This window comes from Ovis aries, chromosome 4 (assembly GCF_016772045.2).
Source record: "Ovis aries strain OAR_USU_Benz2616 breed Rambouillet chromosome 4, ARS-UI_Ramb_v3.0, whole genome shotgun sequence".
Classification (NCBI taxonomy): Eukaryota; Metazoa; Chordata; class Mammalia; order Artiodactyla; family Bovidae; genus Ovis; species Ovis aries.
The window spans coordinates 52,569,194-52,591,629 of NC_056057.1; the positions used below are offsets into that span (position 1 = coordinate 52,569,194).

General features: G+C 42.1%; 1 protein-coding gene across 1 annotated transcript in view; it reads left to right on the plus strand.

Annotated features, from left to right (window-relative positions):
- The first annotated feature begins 9,740 nt into the window (after positions 1-9,740).
- WNT2 (Wnt family member 2) overlaps positions 9,741-22,436 on the plus strand; it is a 46,036-nt gene continuing 33,340 nt past the window's right edge. The window contains exons 1-3 of the mRNA NM_001195319.1: positions 9,741-10,123; positions 12,235-12,461; positions 18,037-18,314. Of these exons, the coding sequence (NP_001182248.1) occupies positions 10,041-10,123; positions 12,235-12,461; positions 18,037-18,314 (588 nt within the window). The 5' untranslated portion in view covers positions 9,741-10,040. The remainder of the gene's footprint in view (positions 10,124-12,234; positions 12,462-18,036; positions 18,315-22,436) is intronic.

The following is a 22,436-nucleotide window of genomic DNA, read 5'->3' on the forward strand; positions in this document are numbered from 1 at the left end:
ATGAAATTTGCATCTATTTGCAGATGACATGATAATATATATTTAAAAAGCTAAAAACTCCACCAAAAGAACTATCATAACTAATAAATGAATCCCATGCACTTGAAGGATATGAAATCAATATACAAAAGTTAGTTGCATTTCTATATACTAATAATGAACTATCAAAAAGGGAAAATAAGAAAACAGTTACATTTTAAATTGCATAAGAGTATAAAATACCTAGGAATAAATTTAACCAAGGAGATGAGATACACATACAATGAAAGTTGTAAGACACTGAAGAATGAATTCAGTTCAGTCGCTCAGTCGTGTCTGACTCTTTGTGACCCCACGAATTGCAGCACACCAGGCCTCCCTGTCCATCACCAACTCCCAGAGTTCACCCAAACTCATGTCCATTGAGTCAGTGATGCCATGCAGCCATCTCATCCTCTGTCGTCCCCTTCTCCTCCTGCCCCCAATCCCTCCCAGCATCAGGGTCTTTTCCAATGAGTCAACTCTTCACATGAGGTGGCCAAAGTATTGGAGTTTCAGCTTTAGCATCAGTCCTTCCAAAGAACACCCAGGGCTGATCTCATTTAGAATGGACTGGTTGGATCTCCTTGCAGTCCAAGGGGCTCTCAAGAGTCTTCTCCAACACCACAGTTCAGAAGCATCAATTCTTCAGCGCTCAGCTTTTTTCACAGTCCAACTTTCACATCCATACATGACCACTGGAAAAACCATAGCCTTGACTAGACAGACCTTTGTTGGCAAAGTAATATCTCTGCTTTTGAATATGCTATCTAGGTTGGTCATAGCTTTCCTTCCAAGGAGTAAACTTCTTTTAATTTCATGGCTGCAATCACCATCTGCAGTGATCTTGGAGCCCAGAAAAATAAAGTCTGACACTGTTTCCACTGTTTCCCCATCTATTTCCCATGAAGTGATGGGACCAGATGCCATGATCTTAGTTTTCTGAATGTTGAGCTTTGACCCAACTTTTTCAGAAGACATAAATAAATAGGCATTATAACAACTGCCCAAAACAGGCTTCCCTGGTGGCTCAGTGGTAAGGAATACACTTGCAGCGCAGGAAACACAGGAGATGTGGGTTCAATCCCTGGGTCAGGAAGATCCTCTGGCGAAGGAAATGGAAACCCACTCCAGTTTTCTTGCCTGAAGAAATTCATGGACAGAGGAGCCTGGAGGGCTACAGTCCATGGAGTCACAAAGAGTCTGATATGGCTGAGCAACTGAACACAACACCACAAACCCAAAGCAATCAATAGATTCAGTGTGATCCCTATCATAATTTCAGTGAAACCACTATCACACAATGTTATTATTTTTGCCTTCAACCATCAAACATTTTAAAGAACTGGAGAGAAGCAGAAGTTTATAATATATATCCATCTATTTACCATTTTTTGCCTTTTTTTTCATACCAGATTTCCTTCTTGGATCATTTTCCTTTTAACTTAAAATTTTCCTTTGGCCATTTATTTTAAAAACAAGTCTGGAGAGAAGGGGGGATATGCCGTGGGTCAGCTCTGCTGGGACTCCTGGTCCAGTCCATCCTCCAACCCAGTTTCCGTCTGAGAGCTGACCACACCTCCTCCTAATCAAGCTTGTGGTGATTTCTCTACTCGGCCATTTCTCCAGCGCAAGATAGCTAGGCCAGCGCCCAGCAGAAGAGATGGACTGGTTTCCTTCTTGTTCTTCTATGAGACTAAACAGGTCGGGATATCAGAACAGTGCTCATTACTGTGAAATCACAAAACAGAAAACAAGTCTTCCCCTTCTCTCCTGTTGACAAAAAAACTGTGTGGGGCTTCCCTAGAGGCTCAGTGGTAAAGAAGCCGCTTGCCAATGCAGGAGACACTGGTCTGATCCCTGGTCCAGAAAGATTCCACATGCCTCGGGGCAACAAAGCCCGGACACCACAGCTACTGAGCCTGTGCTCAGGAGCCGGGGAGCAGCAACAGCGAGCCCACGTGCGCTAGAGCCTACGCTCCACGAGAGAGACCGCGCGGCGAGACGCTCCCACGCGGGACCAGACAGCAGCCCCGCTCGCCATGGCTGGAGAAAAGCCCGCCCGGCAGCAAAGACCTAGCGCCACCAAAAACAAATAAACAAAACTGTTTTAAAATGGAAAAATAAATAAATAAATAAAAACAAGTCTGCTGACAATTATTTTTCTGTTTTCCTTCATCTGAGAGTATCATTTTCATTCATGAATGTATTTTCACTGGATATGGAATTCTGGACTGAGCTCTTTTCTCTCAGAGCTTTAAAAAAAACTGTTTCATTCCCTTTTGCTTTCACAATTTTTCATGAGAAATCTACAGTCATTCAAATCATCGTTTTCCTTTGCTCCTCATAAGTAATGTATCACTTGTCTCTATTGTCATACAAGATTTTGTCTTCCTCTTTAGGTTTCGGTAGCTTTTTTTATGTGTCATAGCATGGATTTCTTTGGGTTTGTCCTGTTTGGGGTTTTTGAATCTCAAGGTTTATGCCTTTGACCAAATTTATGAAATTTTTAGCCATTAGTTCTGCAAATATTTTTTGTTGCAATGGACTGTTTCTGTTGTTTCAGAGATTCCTGAAGTTTTGTTCATTTCTTTCACTCTTTTTTTGTCCTTCTGTTAGGACTAGATAATTTCTACTGATATGGCTTCAAGTTCACTCACATTTTTCTGCCATTCCAGTATTGCTACTGCCCTTATTTAGTGAGATATTTCACTATCTCACTGTGTAAGACAGTACATATTTTTTCAATTCTAAAACTTCCATGTGGTTACTTTTTCCATTTTCTCTTTCTTTCCTGATGTTTCCTATTGTCCATTTGTTTCCAAAGTATTCATCTTTACTTCTTGGAGCATTTTCATCATAGCTGCTTCAAATGTCTATGATAACTTCAACATCTGTGTCACCTATGAAACAGTGTCTGTCCATTGTCTTTTCTAGTCAAGTTGGAATGTTACAGGTTCTTTGTATGGCAAGTAATTTTTTGGCATCCTGGACATTTTGAATAGAATGTTGAGACTCTAGGTCTTGTTGAAATCCTATGAAGAATGTTGATATTCCTGTTGTAGCACATAATCAAGCCAGTTGGGTTCAGGCCAAAAATTCTGACCACCTTACCTTTCTGTGGGTTCTTGCTCTGGTATTATTAACATTTCAGTTTTCAAGTTTTGTAATGCTATTTCCATGCCTGCCTCCATGTGTAAAGCCCAGTGGTTTATCTGGGACCTGACGGAGGTATATCCCACTGTTCTTTTCTCAGAGTTTGATGTTTAGAGTCAGATCCACATGTGCATACCCTGGGAGGTCAGCATAGGAGTTCACATATAACTTTGTGGGATTACTTTTCCAAGCTCTTCATTCTGTGTGTGATTTTCTAGATACTTTTTGGTCTTCTGTCTGGAAACTGTGGTTTTAGTTATTTCACTCTGTCATATACTTCCTGTGACTATACCCTTCTGGAACCACACAGCAGGAGAGAAAGAGAAAGGGGAGAAAAGCCATGAAATTTTATCCCACCTTCTTGGTACCAAGTTCTTCCGTGTGGAGAGGAATTTTCCCATCTCTTAAGAGTTTAGGCACATGTGGGTCCTTACTGCTGCTAATGCCATTACTGCCAATATCAACGTTCTAGGGCATGAGGTATGAGAGAGATTGGGGGCTGGAGGAAAATGAAGGGATTTCCCCCACTCTCTCTGAGTATGTTAGGAGTTCCTTTTAGGCTCCTTGAATCAAAATTCTAGAGACTGTCCCCATAGATCTCTCTGCCCTACTCCAGCTTTTGGGTACTTTGGGTCCAGGCTGTATGATACCAGAGGAGATACAAAAAAGAAACTTATCATCACTTAGTCAACTTAAAATGTCAGTGTTTCTTAATCCATTCACTTTTCAAAGTGAATGCTTCACTGCTACCATTCACTTTTCAGAGTCCTCAGATAGCTTCTCTCTGCATTCCATCCACACTGTCTAGCACTACTCAGAGGGAGAAACAGAGCAGATTGTACTTATTCCATCTCACCTGGAATCAGAGTCCCTTCCTGAGTTTTGTGCTAATGTTATTATTTTCCTTCTACATGGTTTAAACCTTGTAAGATATTATAGTTGTTTCAACAGTCAATATTATTTTATATTTTCCCACAGACTTACCCTTCCCAGTGTTCCATTCTTTTCTGCAATTTCATAACACCATCTGGTATAATTTTCCTTCAGCCTAAAGAACAGACTTAATACTTATTTTCTTAGCTTTTGTTTGAAACCATCTTTGTCTTCATTTTTGAAGGATCTTTACAATGACTATAGAATTCCAGCTTGGCAGTCCTTCATCTTTCCTTTTTAAGACATCATTCTACTATCTTCTAATTTCTGTTGATTTCAGTAGGTTCTGTTGAAAAGCCAGTCATATATTAGGATTTCTCTCATGAAGCTGTTGTGTCTGTCTTTTGATGCAGCTTTAATATTCTCCCTGTCTTTGTCAGTCATCTGTGTGATTTGCTTAACTATGGTTTTCCCTGTCTTTATTCTGCTTGAAATTTATAGATTTCTTGAATATGTGGTCTGATTTCTTTCAGTTTGGAAAATTCTTTATTTGGAAATATTTTCTTAGTCCCATTCTCTCTCTCCTCTTCTTCAAGATTTCTAATTACAACTGGGTTAGACATTCTTATGCTGTATCTTATGTTCTGTATTTTTATACCCTTTTAACTCCCTCTCTGTGCATTAACCTGAATACTTTTTATTCATTTCTCTTCTTGTTTACCAGTCCACTGTTCTGCTGGTTCTAGATAGTTCTTCAATCCATCCATTCTCAATTTCAGTCTTAACTTCCCCCTTGCCCTCAGTTCTAGGATTTTCATTTAAATCTTCTAACATGCGTTCCAGCTCTCTGTTAAAATTATGTTATTTTTTTAACTTTTAAATTTTAGTTATTTTGCAGTCCCCAGATAAAAACTAAATTATTTGTGGGTCTATCTCTATTTTCTTTTGATTTGCTTATGGGGTTTTTATTTTGCTTTTTGTAACTTTTGGATTTGATGCTAGATATAATAGATAAAAATTTGTAGAGACCCAGAATGAAATTATGTTCCTCCTGGAGAAGGAGATGGCAACCCACTCCAGTATTCTTGCCTGGAGAATCCCACGGACTGAGGAGCCTGGTGGGCTGCAGTCCATGGGGTCACAAAGAGTCGGACACGACTGAGTGACTTTACTAAGGAGGGTTGCATTTTCTTTTGGCTTGCAAATAGAGAACCCATGACTCAGTTTGATCCTGTCAAAGTTGGTTTTAGACTTCATTGGGACTGTTCTGTTTCAGTTTTGCCCTTCCTCATGAACTGTAGTTTCTTCCCAAGGTAAGGGAAAGAACAAAAGAAGACCTCCCTTTTCAGTTTTGAAGGAGATTTTCACTGATTATAGAACTCAGTGTGAACCACTTTTTGTTTTCAGCATTTTAAAGATGTTGCTGAACTGTCTTCTGGCTTCCATTATTGCTAGTAAAAAGTCAGTTTATGACACGTATTCTTGTTCCTCTATATTTAAAGCATCTTTTCCCTCTGGCTGCTTTAGAGATTTTTGTCCTCCTTTTTTGAGTTTAAATTGTTTGATCATGAGGTACAAAGGCGTGATATGCTTTGTATACTTATGTTGCTTGGTGTTTTGGGGGTCTGTAAATTGATGCGTTTTATGATACTAGACACATCTGGTGTAACATATCTTCAAATATTTTTGTCACATTTTCTTTCTCTCCTTTCTTTCTGTAACTCCACTTGCCCAAGCCTTGCAGCATCTTGTCACGGCTATATTCAGCTCAGCTCTTGGCCAAGGACTCGGGGTTAATTTCCATGTAGACTTCTTGGGCCCTCTTTTCCACAGCTACATATTTTCAGATATTCAGAATATCTATAGATACCTATATCCAGATATTTCAGATATTCTACCCTGCCCATCTCAGGTGCTGCAACAGCCCAGGCCTCTAAACCCTCCTCCTTAACTAAGACTGCTGCTCTTCTTGCACCATCCCTCCTCTCCCAAAAGCGTCCTTCAGCAGAAAAATCAGGACAGTTACGGGACAGTAACGGAGCACACTTCATGTGTTTTCCTTCTGTCAAAGATCATAGCTGTGTGCTGCCTATTACCCAGTGCTTGAAAAGATCTGCCTTATCATTTTGTCCAGGTCTTATAGTTTTTTTTCAGTAGGAGAACAAGTCAGGTACCTATTACTTTCTAAATAATAGGCAAGTAATAGGTAAGTAATAGGCAAGTCTTTGGTGCCCATTAATTTAAGTGCACATTGAGATTTAAATGATTGATATTGGAACTTTTCATAAAAGCAATTTCTGACAAAGAATAGGTAAAAGTGAAAGAGTTAGTCACTCTGTCGTGTCCAACTCTTTGCAACCCCATGGTCTGGAGCTCACCATGCTCCTGTCTCCATGGATTTCTCCAGGCAAGAATACTGGAGTGGGCAACCATTCTTTTCTCCAGGGAATCTTCCTGACCCAGGGATCAAACCCAGGTCTCCTGCACTGCAGGTGGATTCTTTACTGTCTGAGCCACCAGGGAAGTCCTATGAATGCAGCTAGTATATCAAATAAAAACATGGGATATATATCATTAAAACTTTTTTTCCTGCTAAGTGTATCCATCTAAGAATCATATACATAAAAATTAAGGTTAAGTTTGAAATTTGAAGTGTTTTCCTTGCCCTTAAGGGCTTGCCCCCTTTCCCCTTTAGTCACTCCTAAATTCTTTATTAATAAAACTTATTAATAAATTTTCATGCATATGATTCTCTTAGATGGACAGATTTAGCAAGCAAAAAAGGTTTAATGACATTCTGTTTTTATATGATATATTATCTGTATCATTATATATATATATATATACTAGATTTAGAAAGCAAAAAAAATACAGTTTTTATTTCCCCTCATTGATCTGTTCTGTTAATACACAATGTTCTTTTAAGATCATTGATTCTAAGTTGGAAATACTAGACTTTTGAATCACTAGTTAGTGAGTAGCTAAATCGGGGTCACTGCCTTAGGAAGAAGCCAGTTCAGACTGAAACACAAATGACTATTTGGTTAAAGAAGTAACTGTCCATTTTTAGGGTGGAGATGGCTTGCTAGTAAATTAGTTTTCTCTCTGTCCTGGGAGATTAGACAAACAATGGATCTAACTAAGAAAATAGACTGACTCATTTGGCTACAATGCTATACTAAAGTTACCAGCAAAGTAACATTAATATCCAGAAAGAGAATTGGGTTCTGTATACAGTAAATGAATTTTACAATCAATTCAATGAGAAATAAAAAGTGAGATATTAAATGCACAGATCTAAAGGCACTCTGAACTCTGTCTTTCCTAACTCATCATCTGCTATAGCAAGGTGGAAATCATGTGCAATTTACTTAATTTTTCCTTAGAATGGTAGTGTTTATTGGAAGAGAGGTGACATTTGTAATAACTTTCTTCCCTCCTAATCTTCTTGAGCATTTCCCAGCTTCTAGTAGTGAGCACTCCATCTCAGTACAGATGAGGTAGGAGGAAAGTCAGACCTGCTGGGCAGGCAGAGAATTTGTACAGGGCTAGTTGATTAGAAGTGAATAGGGGTGGAGAATGTCAGAGACAGAATCACAGACCTGACAGGATGAAGTGTCTGTGTGAACCTTTCTCACATCTGGATTTAGCTTTTCTGGAACTTTTTTAGCCTTCGCCATTCACCAAGGCTGATTTCTTCTCTGCAAGTCATGAGGTACTGCTCCTGCCCCAGGATAAAGTCCTTTGGAGTGGATTTCATTAGTTTTGGGGATGGTCCTGATCTCATTCCAGGAGGTCTGGTTCAGGTTTAGGTCATTCCACTGGCCTCATCTACAACTGAAGGGCAGATCTCCCGGCCACTCCATAACTCCCTGGGTGGGGAGGAAAGGCCTCTAAGCTGACAGTCACACTCCATGTATTTCTAACTCCCCTCTACTGGGAGATGCGCTGAGGTGGGTGGAACTTGAGTGTTTTAGATAGTTTCAGGCCTCACTGTCCAGGAGAAAAGCATATGACTGCCTACCTTTCCCAACATACACACCCACGCCTCTACTACAGTATTTACTAGTCGCTGGTAGAAGTGCAGGGACTGTGGACAAAAGAGAATGGAAGTATATTTTAGCTTACTCTTCTGCTTTACCCAGGAGAAAGCTTTATAAGCATAGACGTAAATGAGATATTTCTTGCTGTTTGGTGCCTATCACATCACTCTCCTCTTCTCCCCTTAACCGCCACCCGCGCACAGACACACACAACCAGCTTGTGCACACACTGTGAGCAGAAACACAACCCACTCCTCCCCTGCCCCTCCCTCCCTCCCGGCACAGACCGATCAGAACTTCCCCTGGGTCGCGGCCCAGCGATATGGAGCGGCCCTGGCGCGGAGCCCTGCTCTTCCCGAGTCGTGGGTGGCGCGGTGCTTGTTTCCCTCCCCTCCCTTTCCGGACCCAAACGGGGATGTATCTGGGTCAGCCTGGGAGGGGCTGGACCTGCCAGGGACCAGCGGTTGAGGGGGAGTGGGGGGAAGGGGTGGCGATGACAGCATCTTTCAGGTTTTTGGCTTTCCCGAGATTCGCCCCGTCCAGCTTCTCACCTCGTTCGCGCCGAGCGAGAGCTGATGCTCTGGCCAGTCTCGGCTCTAGGAATAGGGTGTGGGGAGAGCCTGTCCTTCCTATCTGGACCGCCACCCCTCCATTCTCTGCTAACAATACAGCGCCCACCCAACCCCCAACAGGCACACACATTCCCCAAGGCATGCTCCGCGGGCAGGCGGGCGGCGGGTCCCCCCCCCCCCCAACCCCAGGAAAAGAGCTATGGAACAGTTCACGGCCGCCGCCAGTTCCTGGTCTTCCTTCCTTTCCGGTGATAAACGGCGGGGCTACAAGCCAGTTGCTGCTCAAGATGCTCCACCCGCGGGCTCAAGCCTCTTTCTCTGGGCCCTCCGGGGGCCCAGATCAGGACCGATGGCCCATTACCTCCGCAAGGCGCAAAAGCTGAGCGCCCGGGCGACAAGAGGCACGACCAGGGCTGGGGCGCGGACCCTCGGCCGGCTCCTGCTGCCTCGCTTCCTCCCTGCATGGTCTTTTGCGCCAGGGAGGAGCTGGGTGTGCGTAAAAGCCGCATCTTCCCCAGACGCTATGGCTGAGTACGCCTGGGTGAGGTCCGGAGGGTCAGGGACCTTCCTGGCTCCCCTCCCTGCGAGCTCTGTATATAAGCCCAGCACGGAGGAATCAAGGCCACAGGTCCTCATTTCCTTGAGGCCTGGCCCCTCCCTCCCCAACCTTGCCCTCCTTAGCTCCAAATTCACAAGTGTTTGCTCTTCCTTTCGGTGTTTGGGAGAGAAGCGGAGGAACGAGTTGAAAATCAGCTCTGGATTTCTGCCTCCTGTACACAGCTATCTCTTTACCCTCTCCCTCGTTTCCCCACATTGCACGCTGGGCGACTTCTGTAGCCTCGCCTATCCCGAGCGCTTGGTCCCGCAGCTGGGGACCCACTGATGCTCTTTGACCCGGAGCTTCCCGAAAGGTGCCTGCCTCCGCGGGTGCTCGAGGCCACGCAGAGGTGTTTCTTCCTCCCCTCTTGCCATCATTTCATCCACCCTTATATAAAACACCGCTCCCCCCACCCCCACCGCCTCCGCCACCCTGCCCGGCGCAGCGCCCCCTCCCTCGGCTGCGCCTGGGCGGGCAGGGAGCTGAAGGGACCGGGACGCGCCTGAGGCGCGCAGAGCTCTCCAGCAGCCCGCGCTCGCCGCGCCTGGGGAATTGGCTGTGGGCGAGGCGGCCCGAGCTGGCCTTTATCGCTCGCCCCGCTGGTGGCTTGAAACTTTATCAGCGAGTCTCGCCACTCGCCGCAGACGCGAACGGGGGGCGGGGGCGCGGCGAGGCGCCGGCGGCCGTGACGAGGCGCTCCCAGCGCTGAGCGCTTCTGCTCCGGGCACGCATGGCGCCCGCACACGGAGTCTGACCTGATGCGGACGCAAGGGGGTTAATATGAACGCCTGTCTCGTTGGAATCTGGCTCTGGCTCCCTCTACTCTTTACCTGGCTCAGCCCTGAGGTCAGCTCTTCATGGTGGTAAGTCCACGCGCACGGGCGCCGAGGGATTTTGGAGATGGGAATGGAGACCGCACTGGTCACATAGATCCTTCCCGGCGGCGCTTCCTCGCAGCCGTGGCAGTCACGGATTCCAACCCAATCCCAGCTGCTGCCCTCTCCTATCACCCCTTCGCTTTTCCTCGGAAGGCCATTCCGGCTTTGACAACTCCAATCCTTCCACCACTACCCCCACCCACTACACATACATTGCCCCTCAAACGAGAGCTCGGATGTGTGGTTTATTTGGATCCAGCTGAGCGACAGCAAAATCGGGATCTTTTAGACAAGCGCTAGCCGGGTCTCTAGCTCCACTAGCAGAGACGTCTGTGTATGCGTGCGCACGCGCGCGCGTGTAAACTCACCTCCAAAACTACAGTCGTCTCCCTCTGCTCCCACCCCGCAAAACCCTCAAGGTAAACCGACGGGCCGATTCAGGCAGGCGCAAGCCGTAGAACCCAAAGAGTGTGATTTTGCATTATTTCTCGTCCTTCCACATTCCTAGTGCTTCACCCCAGTGGGGCGGAAAAACATTTTGCTACCCCCAGGTAGAGACTCCCACCTTAATAGAAAGCTCCTGAAGTGGGGACTCTAAGACGTTACCCTGTTCGAAACCAGTCATCTCAAAGGGTAACTTTGCTGCTGTCCCTTTATACGGTGATCTTCTATCTATTTTGCAGAGTGAAGGAACTTTGAAACCTAACAAGTTATCATCCTTAAATGTTACAAGGGTAGAGGCTCTCCCCACCCACAAACTCTTCTCCATCTCTTTCGGATCTTGAGAAAAGAGTTGAGAACTCTCTAACATTTTTGCACCTAAAAACTTCAGAACAGACACTTGAAACTCGGTTTAGAAAGATCGGTTATCTGTTAAGAAGTGCTTTTTTTTTTTTTTTTAAAGAATCTGGCAAAAGTAAGGCATCTTGGCCAAATGAAAGACTAGAGCAGGAAGCTTTAGGAAGACATGAGCTCTCCAAAGAAGCAAGGCAAAGGGTTGATAGGAAGAGGGGTTCAATTCCTTCCTAAGCTGCTTTGAACAGAAAGGCGTTTAGCCTTGACATTGCTGACACAGGATCAAAGATTGATTTATCAGAGTGACCATTTTTCAATAAAATGACTATTTCGGCTTCCATGGGTGTATAAACATTATTTACTGCCCAGGCTTTTTGTCACATTGTCTCTCAGCTGTCACTTAAATATATTTTTGGGGAGTCACAGCTGTAACGATTTTATGATCATATAAAATAATGAAAATACAAGAAAAAGACATTCTCCTTGTTTGATCGCTTCAAAAGACACCTATGGCAGCTTGGGTTATATAAAAGGTACCTTTCTAAACATTTCACAACTAATAGAGAACATCTGGGTAGAGATGATGATGTAATTTTTTGTTAAAGTTTCTTTTCAAAAGTACTTTATGAAGCTATAACACTGTTTGATTCTTCCAAACATTTAGTATCCTTAATAACAATAGAAAGATTTTTTTCCAAGGATTCTCTATAAAGCCAGAAAAGAGCTGGAAAATGGAAATATTTAAAGGATTCTTTAGTAGGAAAAGAATGGCATGTCTGTGCAGAGAGTGTAGCATCAGATCCCAGTAGGTGCTGATTAGACAGACAGTTTCTTTGAGATACTCAAACATCAGATCAACAAAATGGCAGTGAGGAGCTTCTAAAGGTCTAGTTCCTCCAAAACCAAGTCTGGACACACTGTATATTGAGATCAGAGCCTTCTTGAGAAAAATGTCTTCCAAAAACCTGTTGGCCCTTCCCCCTCACCCCATTCCTGGACTGCAGACCTTGCCTCTCCCACTCTGCCCAGAGCCTCATCTGGTGGCCTTAGCTTCATGGCCAAGAAACAGTCAGCACTTAGTTTTGGAGTGGCTTCTACCAGATCACTCACCATACCTGCCGTGCCACTTCTCCAGTGAACTTAAGTTTAGAAAAACAAAACAAAACAAATTTTGCGTTCTAATATCCCCTACAGGATAAAGAATTCATATATGAAATACTGTTTTGAACTTTTCCCACTCTGGGGAAACACCCTGCCAGGCCTTGCTGTTCAGGACTCTCTCCAACGCTGGTCCTTCCTAGGTACATGAGAGCTACGAGTGGCTCCTCCAGGGTGATGTGTGACAACGTGCCAGGCCTGGTGAGCCACCAACGGCAGCTGTGCCACCGACACCCGGATGTGATGCGTGCCATTGGCCTGGGCGTGACTGAGTGGACGATGGAGTGCCAGCACCAGTTCCGCCAGCACCGCTGGAACTGCAACACCCTGGACAGGGATCACAGCCTCTTCGGCAGGGTCCTGCTCCGAAGTAAGTCTCTCGCCTTCACACAGCTCACGGGCTCTGCCCTCACACACACACACCCTTATTTGGTCTTCACAGTCCCTGCCCGTCTTGTCTTGCATTCTGTTCAGTCAAGAAGCTTGTTCTGTTGGGTGCCATTGGCCCTCTTTTACAGATGTGGGCTCGAGAAATCAAGAAGCCTGCCCAAAGTTTTGGAGGAGGCTGGTCATGGGTCAGGGTACAGTGTCCTTGGCTCTTATCCATGTCCCGTCATAACCCTGCCTGTCCCTCCAGGTTCAGATTTTGTCTCTAGGAGAAAAGGAAGCAGCAGCCACAGAGCACTCTTGACTTTTAAACTCTTCTTTCTGGGACCTGACCCTTCCAGAAGGATTTAGCAGAAGATTGGGAAAGAATTCCCACATCTTTTATTGGCCATAAATGGTCATTGTTACAATAACAAATCAGTGTGATTGAGAAGCAGAGAGAAACCTCTGCTTGTCACCTTTGACCTCCCATTCAGCTACTCCATCTTGGGTCACTCTGTTTCTAAACTTTTTTTTTTTTTTCTCCCCCAGTAAACTGTAAATTCTGTAAGGCAGGGACTCATTCTGCCTTCTCTGCATTTTGTTTGTATCTCATATGTTGTAGGCAGCACTCATTCATTGAATGGTTGAATGAATGAATAGATAAACTTGCAGTGAGTACCTATTCTCCAGGTGCGTTTTAGGCAGAAGGATATTTATGGAAGGTAGGGTGAGAACCATGAATACATCAAGGTAGACCTTTGAGATATTGAAGGTTTGGTTCTGGATCACTAGTCATTACAGTAAAGCAAGTCACATGAATTTTTTTGGTTTCCCAATGCATATAAAAGCTATGTTTAAATTATATATATGTATATTACATTATGTATCCATGTCTATTCAGAGAAGGCAATGGCACCCCACTCCAGTACTCTTGCCTGGCAAATCCCATGGACGGAGGAGCCTGGTAGGCTGCAGTCCATGGGGTCGCAAGGAGTTGGACACGACCGAACAACTTCACTTTCACTTTTCACTTTCATGCACTGGAGAAGGAAATGGCAACCCTGGCAACCCACTCCAGTGTTCTTACCTGGAGAATCCCAGGGATCGGGGAGCCTGGTGGGCTGCCGTCTCTGGAGTTGCACAGAGTCGGACACGAATGAAGCGACCTAGCAGCAGCATACATGTCTATTAACTACTGTAAAAACAATGTACATACCTTAATTTTTAAATACTTTATTCAAAAAATTCTGTCATCAGACAATGCAGGGTTGCCATAAAGCTTCAGATTGTAAAAAAAAAAAAAAAAAAAAAAAACCACACACACACAGTATCTGTGAAGCACAATAAAGTGCAATAAAATGGGGTATGCCTGTGGTTTCCTTACTTTTTTTAGAAAGCACATCGAAAATTATCTAATTACATAATAAACTTAAATGTTCTGAATGTGGAAAGTAGCTCACTAGCTTGTATACAAACAGAGAAAATTAACTGAAAATCAAATCCTATTTTTTAAAAAATAAACCATCCCTTAACCTGGCCTTAGCAGTTTCTTCAAGGAGCAGCACATCCCATTTGCTACTGGGAAATCTGACTGAAAACACAACAGTCTATGTGTGAATCGCAGAAACAGGAAGTTTCCTCTTGTTTTTGCCCACTGCCCTCCCCTACCCCCTAAGAAAATCGTTCAGGCTGTGCACTTGGTAATGCTTAACAGAGGGTGTTTCTATCATGTAATCATCATAGCCCTAGGGTTTTATGAGGCCAAACGCATAACTGAATGTCTCTAAAAATCCCCCAAGGGCGTAGTGCTCTCACTCTTGGTGTATCCCTAAAGTTAATTTACTGCGATATTCTGCAATTTTATTCTCTAGTTTAAGAAGTATATTCTTCTGCATTCCTTTTGGAGTTTCGATATGACATCGCAAAATTTTTGAAAGGATGATAATAATAAATTTCAGCTACATGGAATTTTAAGACTTCACCTAGATTAGTTCACCAGTGAATCAATCAAAGTGCTGGACCTTGTCAAAGAGAGTTTGCAAATATCTGGCACAAGAAATCTTTGCATATATTATGTACAGGCTCTCGGTATTTAAGATGTATTAGGAGTGTTCCTTTTCAAAGTTCTCACAGCCATTTCCAATGATTACAAATTAAGAGTACCTCTCATTTATAAAATGATCACCTACAGAGTCTATCTATGAAAATCCATTAAGATGTCTCTATAATGAAAAAAAACCCTTTAGATCACAAATCAAAGGAAGCAAGTTTGACCACTGATCCTAAAGACAGTGTATCTCCCAAAGCAGGACATTCATTCATGAAATACTTTAACTTAATATTAGCAATATTGGTTTCTTCAGAGCTGTACGGTGGCTGAGAGGGAAAAGGTAATAAATAGAGAAAGCATAACAAGTTTGACTCAATCTAAGGCTTCAGGTAAATTAGAGATTATAACTGCATTTCCTTCAGATTTCTTTCATATGAAGCCGAATGCTCTGCCAAAGCACTCAAAACTTAGAACACTCATGCTACACAATTTCTTTCCAATCTTCACAGAAGGCCAGATTTCTTCCTGGACATTTATGTAAACTCCTGTGACTGTCAGTGATGATTTTGTGTTGGTTATGGGAAGGCTGAATTTGGCCTAAGGTAGCTTATCCTGGAAATAATCACGAAATTCCAATGAAGCTATCCAAAGAGTTTTACAATTAATTGCTTGGAGGGAAACTCACATCTTAGAGTTGTAAAGAACCCTCCTTAGGAAACCTAAAAATTCTCATAGATGAATAGGAAAGGCAAAGGGCAGTACCATATATAAGGAGAACATAAAAGTTACTAACATACCCCGTGGTCACAGAGAAATGGAGAACATTTGCCTCTTTTGCTTCAGCGAACAAGAGTTAAGACCAGAACAATTTTTAGGAACTTTTGTAATTTGCTCATTGAACTGGCTGTCCCCAGACATGGGCAGAGAAATGTAGACAGAACTAGTAAACTTAAAAATAATCCTACAAGAATTTGCACACACCTCCAGAATTCTAGAATAAGCCTTAAACAAAAAAAAGGTCATTAGGTAGCATCCTTGCTTTCTTTTTTTTAAAAAAACAAGCATTTTAAAAAAGAGCTGCATAATCCATAGCCTTCCAGAAAGCCTAGCTTCTAATGTTTTGCCCTCCCAGTCACCTATACTAGTCTATACACTGAGTAAACACTGCTTGACTTATCTCAAACCAAAAATTAGAGAAACTTCAATAGTAACATAATAGCAAGTCTAAATATCACCATTCAGATTTGGATTTTGTTTAATATTGCAATGGCTTTAAGCAGAATCAGTTTTTCTAAAAGGCCTAAGATCAAAATTTATTTTGTTACAAAGCCAACTCTTGAAATGTGCTACTATTTTGCACATAGCATTTAAGTGATTCATCTAAGACACTTAACTGAAAACATCTTAAGGCTGTATCTACATGATACCAAAACATCTGGAGGTAAAATGAAAAGTCATTCCATGTGCTATTTTTTTACTTAAATAAACAAATATCTAACTATTTAGTAATGAGTTTGAATAATAAATGACACATATTCAGAAAGGTGATGGTTTTGCTTTGGAAATTATTTCTTAAATGTAGCAGATTTCGAGTGATTTTCTTTTTCTTTCAGCCAATAAGTCAATGTACTTGTTTGCAAGTTAAGCCAGGATGCAGTCTATGAGTAAGCAATTCATTCCTCTACCAACTTGCAAAATACTGTCTGGTCACTGACATTCTATCATGTGGATCTTCCCTAGCTTTCCCCTACAAGACCACCTCCTAAAGCTTCTCTTCTTTCTCCTTAAAAAGTAGGATTAGTACATAATAGATTATGCACTTGAGAATTTCCCCCCATGTGATATCTCTAAATGTGGGCACTGAACTCCAAATTCAAAACCAGGTTTTAGCAGACCAGTGGGATGACTATGGACAAGGTATTTTTTAAAACAGTAAAAATGGGTAAGATAAAAATTTTATTTATCTGAAAGCTGCTACCAGAGATTAAGCTACATCTCCATCTATTAGTCACCATTTTTTACAGAACATCTCAATTTCACTTAGAAAATCATCTGTGATCCTTATAATATAATCTGGAATTCTAAAACAGCTCCCACGACCATCACATTTCTCTCCGGAGAGCACTACCTGCTACCTATGGCAAATATTCATATAATTGATTCTACTTAACTTCAAGGCATGATTGATTCCTTTTCTTGGTTTGTTTGATGATTAGAGGTTTCAGGGGAGATTTTTTTTGAAGGCTGAGGTAAGTGCCATTTAATATGGTGTAGATACGTTTTCCTGATTTTTAATAATGAGACTAGCAGAGCAAATATTGCAAGGGATGTATAATAAATTTTAGCACTGAATGACAAACGGAAACAAGTAGGGCTTCGATGCGAAAAGGTGGTTTGTTCTCCCAGCTGCATGGTTCAAAAAGTCACACTCGTTTTGACATATTGAATCACCAAAATGGCTCTCCATTTGCTTCCTTGCATTGGCATTAGCTTGTTCAGCTTCTATTTTGATTGTTAATATATTCGCTGCAGCAACCATTAATAAAAAGGCATGCTAATAACAATGAAATACAGCTCCACTTGAAAAATGAGGTGCACACAGACCCTAAAGAGCCTTATATCTGTCACTATACCACAACACCGTGTTATGAGTTACTACAGATTATTAAAATAATTTAATGTAGTTATTGCACTGAAATATGTACCTTTCAGTCTGTAAGTGAAAGTAGCCTGTGCTCTAATAAAGAACAATTCTAAGAAAGCACCCCAAAGGGTTCTTGCCCAGGTCTAATTATAAGCGGTAAATTTGTTTCCTTCCAGAAAAACCAAAGAAAAGCTTTTCACTGTCTTTCACCCAATTAGCGCAGGTGTTCCAGAAGAAAGTAAATTCACCTTAATATTTAGCCGTAGCATGTAACTCAAGTATATTGCATATTGCCTCCAAAAATCTCTCCCTTACTTGCAAGTTGATGCCAAGAGGGGATGGTTACTGCCACGAACTGTCTTCCCACCTCAGCCCCTAGGTTACTTTGAATTCAGCATTTCAGTAATAATCATTTACATGCATATGAGTGTCCTCAATAATGCCTGGAAGGTTTTTTCCAGGAGAGCTGTAGTGGCATGAATACCAAAATATGTTATGGAAGGACAGAATTGTAAAATTCAGACGGTGTGGTGTAGAGGAGGAACTGAAGGCCTAGACACATTTGTCTCCTCTCTTCTGGGACACATGAGATTCTAGGTTAAAGAAAGCACATGTACGAGACTAACGTGTGCAGGGCAGACTCCTGCTGCATTTTCTTTTAAACTCTATTTACTTTAAGGATAGTTGTTACACAGTTATCCAAATTGACAAAGGCTTGTAATAAGTGCCATGATTCACATTCAAGAGCGAACCTTGGCTCTAGGAAAGAATTCTTCAAGAATACTTTGTCAGAGGCAGAACAAGTATTAAACAGCCATCAAGTGAAAGTTATTCACAACGAGCCATTCCAGACTCCTTTTAAGAACAGCATTTTTGTTACAGGTAGCCGGGAATCTGCATTTGTTTACGCCATCTCTTCAGCTGGAGTTGTATTTGCCATCACCAGGGCCTGTAGCCAAGGAGAATTAAAATCCTGTTCCTGTGACCCAAAGAAGAAGGGAACCGCCAAGGACAACAAGGGCACTTTTGACTGGGGTGGCTGCAGTGATAACATTGACTATGGGATCAAGTTTGCCAGAGCGTTTGTGGATGCCAAGGAAAGGAAAGGCAAGGATGCCAGAGCCCTGATGAACCTTCACAACAACCGAGCCGGCAGGAAGGTATGGACCTCGACAGTGCTCACTGGGTAGACTGCATGGCCTCATAAATCACTTAAGCCAAGCTTATCTTAAACTTTCCGAGAGGTACAAAAATGCTTATCATCACAGCTTCCCATTGTCCCCCAGCCCAGAGCTGTTTGCCCTAGAGAATACCACCAACTGGGCTGAAATATCCCACCTGCACTCCAGCTTCCCTACCACAGCGGAGGTGAAAGAGTCCACCCGCTGCTTTTGGCAGTGTGTACAGTCAAGTGTCTGTGGTCTCTCTGGATACTGTACCATGTAGTCACAAGACAGCATCTGTGGCTGAGGCTAGGGCTGCTTCCCACATACCGATGGGACAGTGAATGCTTGTATCTAAGGGGTGTCAAGACCAAGAACATCTTCTCTCAAACTTATCATGAAAGCAGCTCACCAGGCATGGCTTGTTGGCTTCTTCTAGATTCAGGGAGGTTCTTTTTAGAACCAGACCCCAGTTTCACTCTTGAAAGCCCCACCTTGGGTTTTCTGGTACTGGATGAGTAAATGCACCAAGGGAAGACATACCCCAGAGGCTTTGGCCCCTTAATCGCTAGTCCTGCCTAACTTTTTGGGTATCTGGTCAGTATTCATTCCCTAACCCCTATTTGTTAGATGAGGAAACAGACCCTTCAGAGCTCTGGGTCACCTGCAGAATCAGAAGAAATGTCAGGACTAGAATTCCAGTTTCACCTCCCAGCCCCAGGGTGGTTTGGCCTAGGATTAAACCATTTTAATGCCAATGATCAATCTACTGATGAGCCACGTTTGGGGATATGGTGGCATGACCAGAATAACAAGAGAATCTGAATGCTGCATGTTAGGGCTTTGTGTAAGAAAAGCATAAACCAGTTGGGCTAATCAAACACTCAGTCAGAACCACTCTAAAATAACCTAATTGCCAATGAGAAGAGATAACCATAATTTGTCTTTTATCAACACAAAATCACAATATGCTTGATATTAATATGTAAAGAAAGATCAGCATAAAGTTGAAAAGTCCCCAGGGGGGCTTTAATAGGAAAAAGAATAGAAAAGAATGCAGATCTGTTTGGATGAAAACCCTTTTACTAGGCTCACAGAGGGAACAGATCTCATTTAAAGGAAGTTGGAAGGAAAGAAGTCTTGCTTAGCACATGGAATAAGATGAGTGTGACCTGAACTGTTTACAAATAGTACCTTCTTGAACTTTGAAAATCAACATTCTTTATTTTCATGAATTTATGAACTTACAGTGACTACTGCCAAGAATATAGACTGCAGTTGTGCAACCCTACAACTATTGGTAATTACTGTTTATGCATGGCTCAGATAAGGAAAAATTTACATTGACCTTTGTTTTGACATTGATACCACATGTATAGGTTATAAAGTGTGGTGTCTTTGATAAGAGAATGCTGCTCAATTATTCAAGCACAATATACAGATCTCTCAGAATATCTGTACAGATAAGAGCATATGGTTATACACTGCATCCAAAATAACATTGACTCATCAAAATAAATGTTAATTTTGCTTAGTAGGTCATTAGATATTGAATGTTTCCATTCTGCAAGACAATAGATCTCAGCTATTATACTGTAGGCTCTGAATCAATATGACTTTTAATGTAAATCACATGATTCCTCACTGGGTAGAGGTGAACAGCTGTCAGGCCTCAGATATTCTCCTGCCTACTCTGCAAAACTTAGGAGGCTACTTTTGATTGGAATAAAAGTGCACACACTGACTTTTTAAAATGTGGCTTTAATTAATGGTGGGTGGGCAGACTTTTTCAAGGAGATGCATGATGTCAGTGAATATGAACTTTAATGAGAGTAAATGTATTGAGATAAACATGCGTCTCTAATTCTCTTCTTGCGGTCATTAGACCCCCAGCCTCTGCTCCCCCTTCTTTCCAGCAGAAGGTCTGTGGAATCAAAATGAGAACAGGCTGGGGTGTGTTTGAAGGCAAACCTCCTGAGCTAAGCCTCCAACTGGCCTGGCTCTAGTAAACCCCAGCCTCCAAAGCTGACAGCAACATTGATTCATTTGTTTTTTTATTCTTTGCTTTTCAATATTTCCCAAATTGTCCAAGATGAACATTTTCTACTTTTTTAAGTGGGGATGGGGGGGAGGAGTAGGGCCAATACATTTTAAAAGAAAAGCCATCTATTCCAAGATTGTTCCGTTTAGCCAATGCTACACGTGAGAATTCAACACTGCCATCACAAAAGGCCTTAACTTTCCCCTAATATTTGAGCAGTTTAATTCCTTTATTATAGCAGCTGGTTAGAGCACCCTCATGTGTTTCTGTACTGTAATATCATTTTAGATCTGTGCTATTATATCATTTTATTTTCATCACAGCTTCAACAGAATTTGTAATGATGTTTTCCTGAAACTCATCTTGAGTCTAGTTTTCTACCTCCAAATAAGGCTATTAATAAGTCTTGAAAAGATAAACTACCTTGTTCAAAACATTTTATGGGAAAAGACATTCCATAACTTCTCTCAGCAGTTCTTTTTAGGTCTAAAGAAGCCATGCTATGAAAGCTTGTAAACTGCATTGTAAGCTAGGTTAAGGTAAAACAACAAGCAAAAAGTACTTGTTTGATATCCACCACTTGTTTCCTCTCAGGATCCAGCAAATGGCTTTTAAATTAATCCACTCTTTCTACATGAAGTAATCCCAACTTCTTTTACGTTTCCTGAGAGAATCTGTCTCTAAATAGTCCATGTACCCAATCAAATACTGCCCTTCAATCACTGGACATTTCCATAATAAGAGAGGAATTCCATAAAGATATTTTCCCACCAAAGTACTTCTTACCATAGTGAAGATGGAACATAGGATGTGAAGCAAGACCCACCTTCGTTTTAACCCCACAATAGCAGTGGCTTAGATCACTGAACCCCGCAACAGCAGTGGCTTAGATCACGGAACTCAGCTCTCTCAGGTGTAAAAGGGAGTGCAGAATGCTGTGGAGGAACAAGGGAAGGGAGCAGAAGAGAACCTGGCGCATAGTAGGTGCTTAGTAAGTTAGTCCCCCTCTTCCTCCCTTAGTGATGTGAAGGTTGTCTGTAATTCGGGGTACAGAATCAGCCACAAATCCAATTTGAGCTGGTATTTAGGATTCAATCTGATCTCTGCAAGTACCTAGAGACTCATCTTCAAATACAGTCCAACATACTAATAAAAAATAGGCATAAAAAATAGTATTCCCTAGTGTACAAAAGATGATCAAAATCCTTTGTAATTTGATTTCTAAAACCCCCTATAGGAATAAAAAATAGTATTAGTATTTTTGTTTTTCAAATAAGGACTGGGTCTCAGAGGGATCAAGTGACTAACACATAGGGGCACACAATCATGAGTACTGGGCTTGGGGCTTCAAACCCTCTGCTTTCACCCTTTTGTCTTTACCTACTTTTCCGTGTTGTCTCTGTTGAGAAGGGTAAACACACAGTATTTCTGTATTTTAAAAAATTAAAAACAAAAAAAAAAAAACAGCAGCAGCTGCTGCCCTTGGAAGGTAGTTTACTGATGATTTTTCCCCTTTATGTGTGTCTTTAATTTCACAAGTCTTCTAAAGTGAATATGTATTATTATTTTTAATAAAAGGGAAAACTCTGTTTTAAATGCCAAAAACATAACTTCTAGTCACCATGAGCATGCCTAAAGCAACTCAGCCTTATTTGGTGGGATTCCCAAAATTTCAACTCAAGGCACAGCAAGTATGTGCTGTTGGGTTAAATTTGGGGAAAGCACTGTTTCTGGTACTATGGCATATGGAGAAAAGAATAAAACAAAGTTCTGACCACAGGAAACTAAATCTGAGTCAGAGAGACAAGTGACATACAACTGTATATAGTATAACATTGTAGAAAGTATAGGGCGAGGAAGCCCTATTCTATATGGTATAGTAGAAAAATCACCCAACAGAGCCAGTCAGTTGAGGAGAGAAAGGCTATGTCATAAAAGAACTGGATGTTGGAGATAAAGGTTTCCTATGACTGAGATAGGGCAAACGCTTTCCAGGATGAAGGGCCTCCAAGTCACAGAAAGATATGAAAGCAGAAAAAACATCAAAAGTAAGGAATGACAAGGGTCCCTGAGGAGCT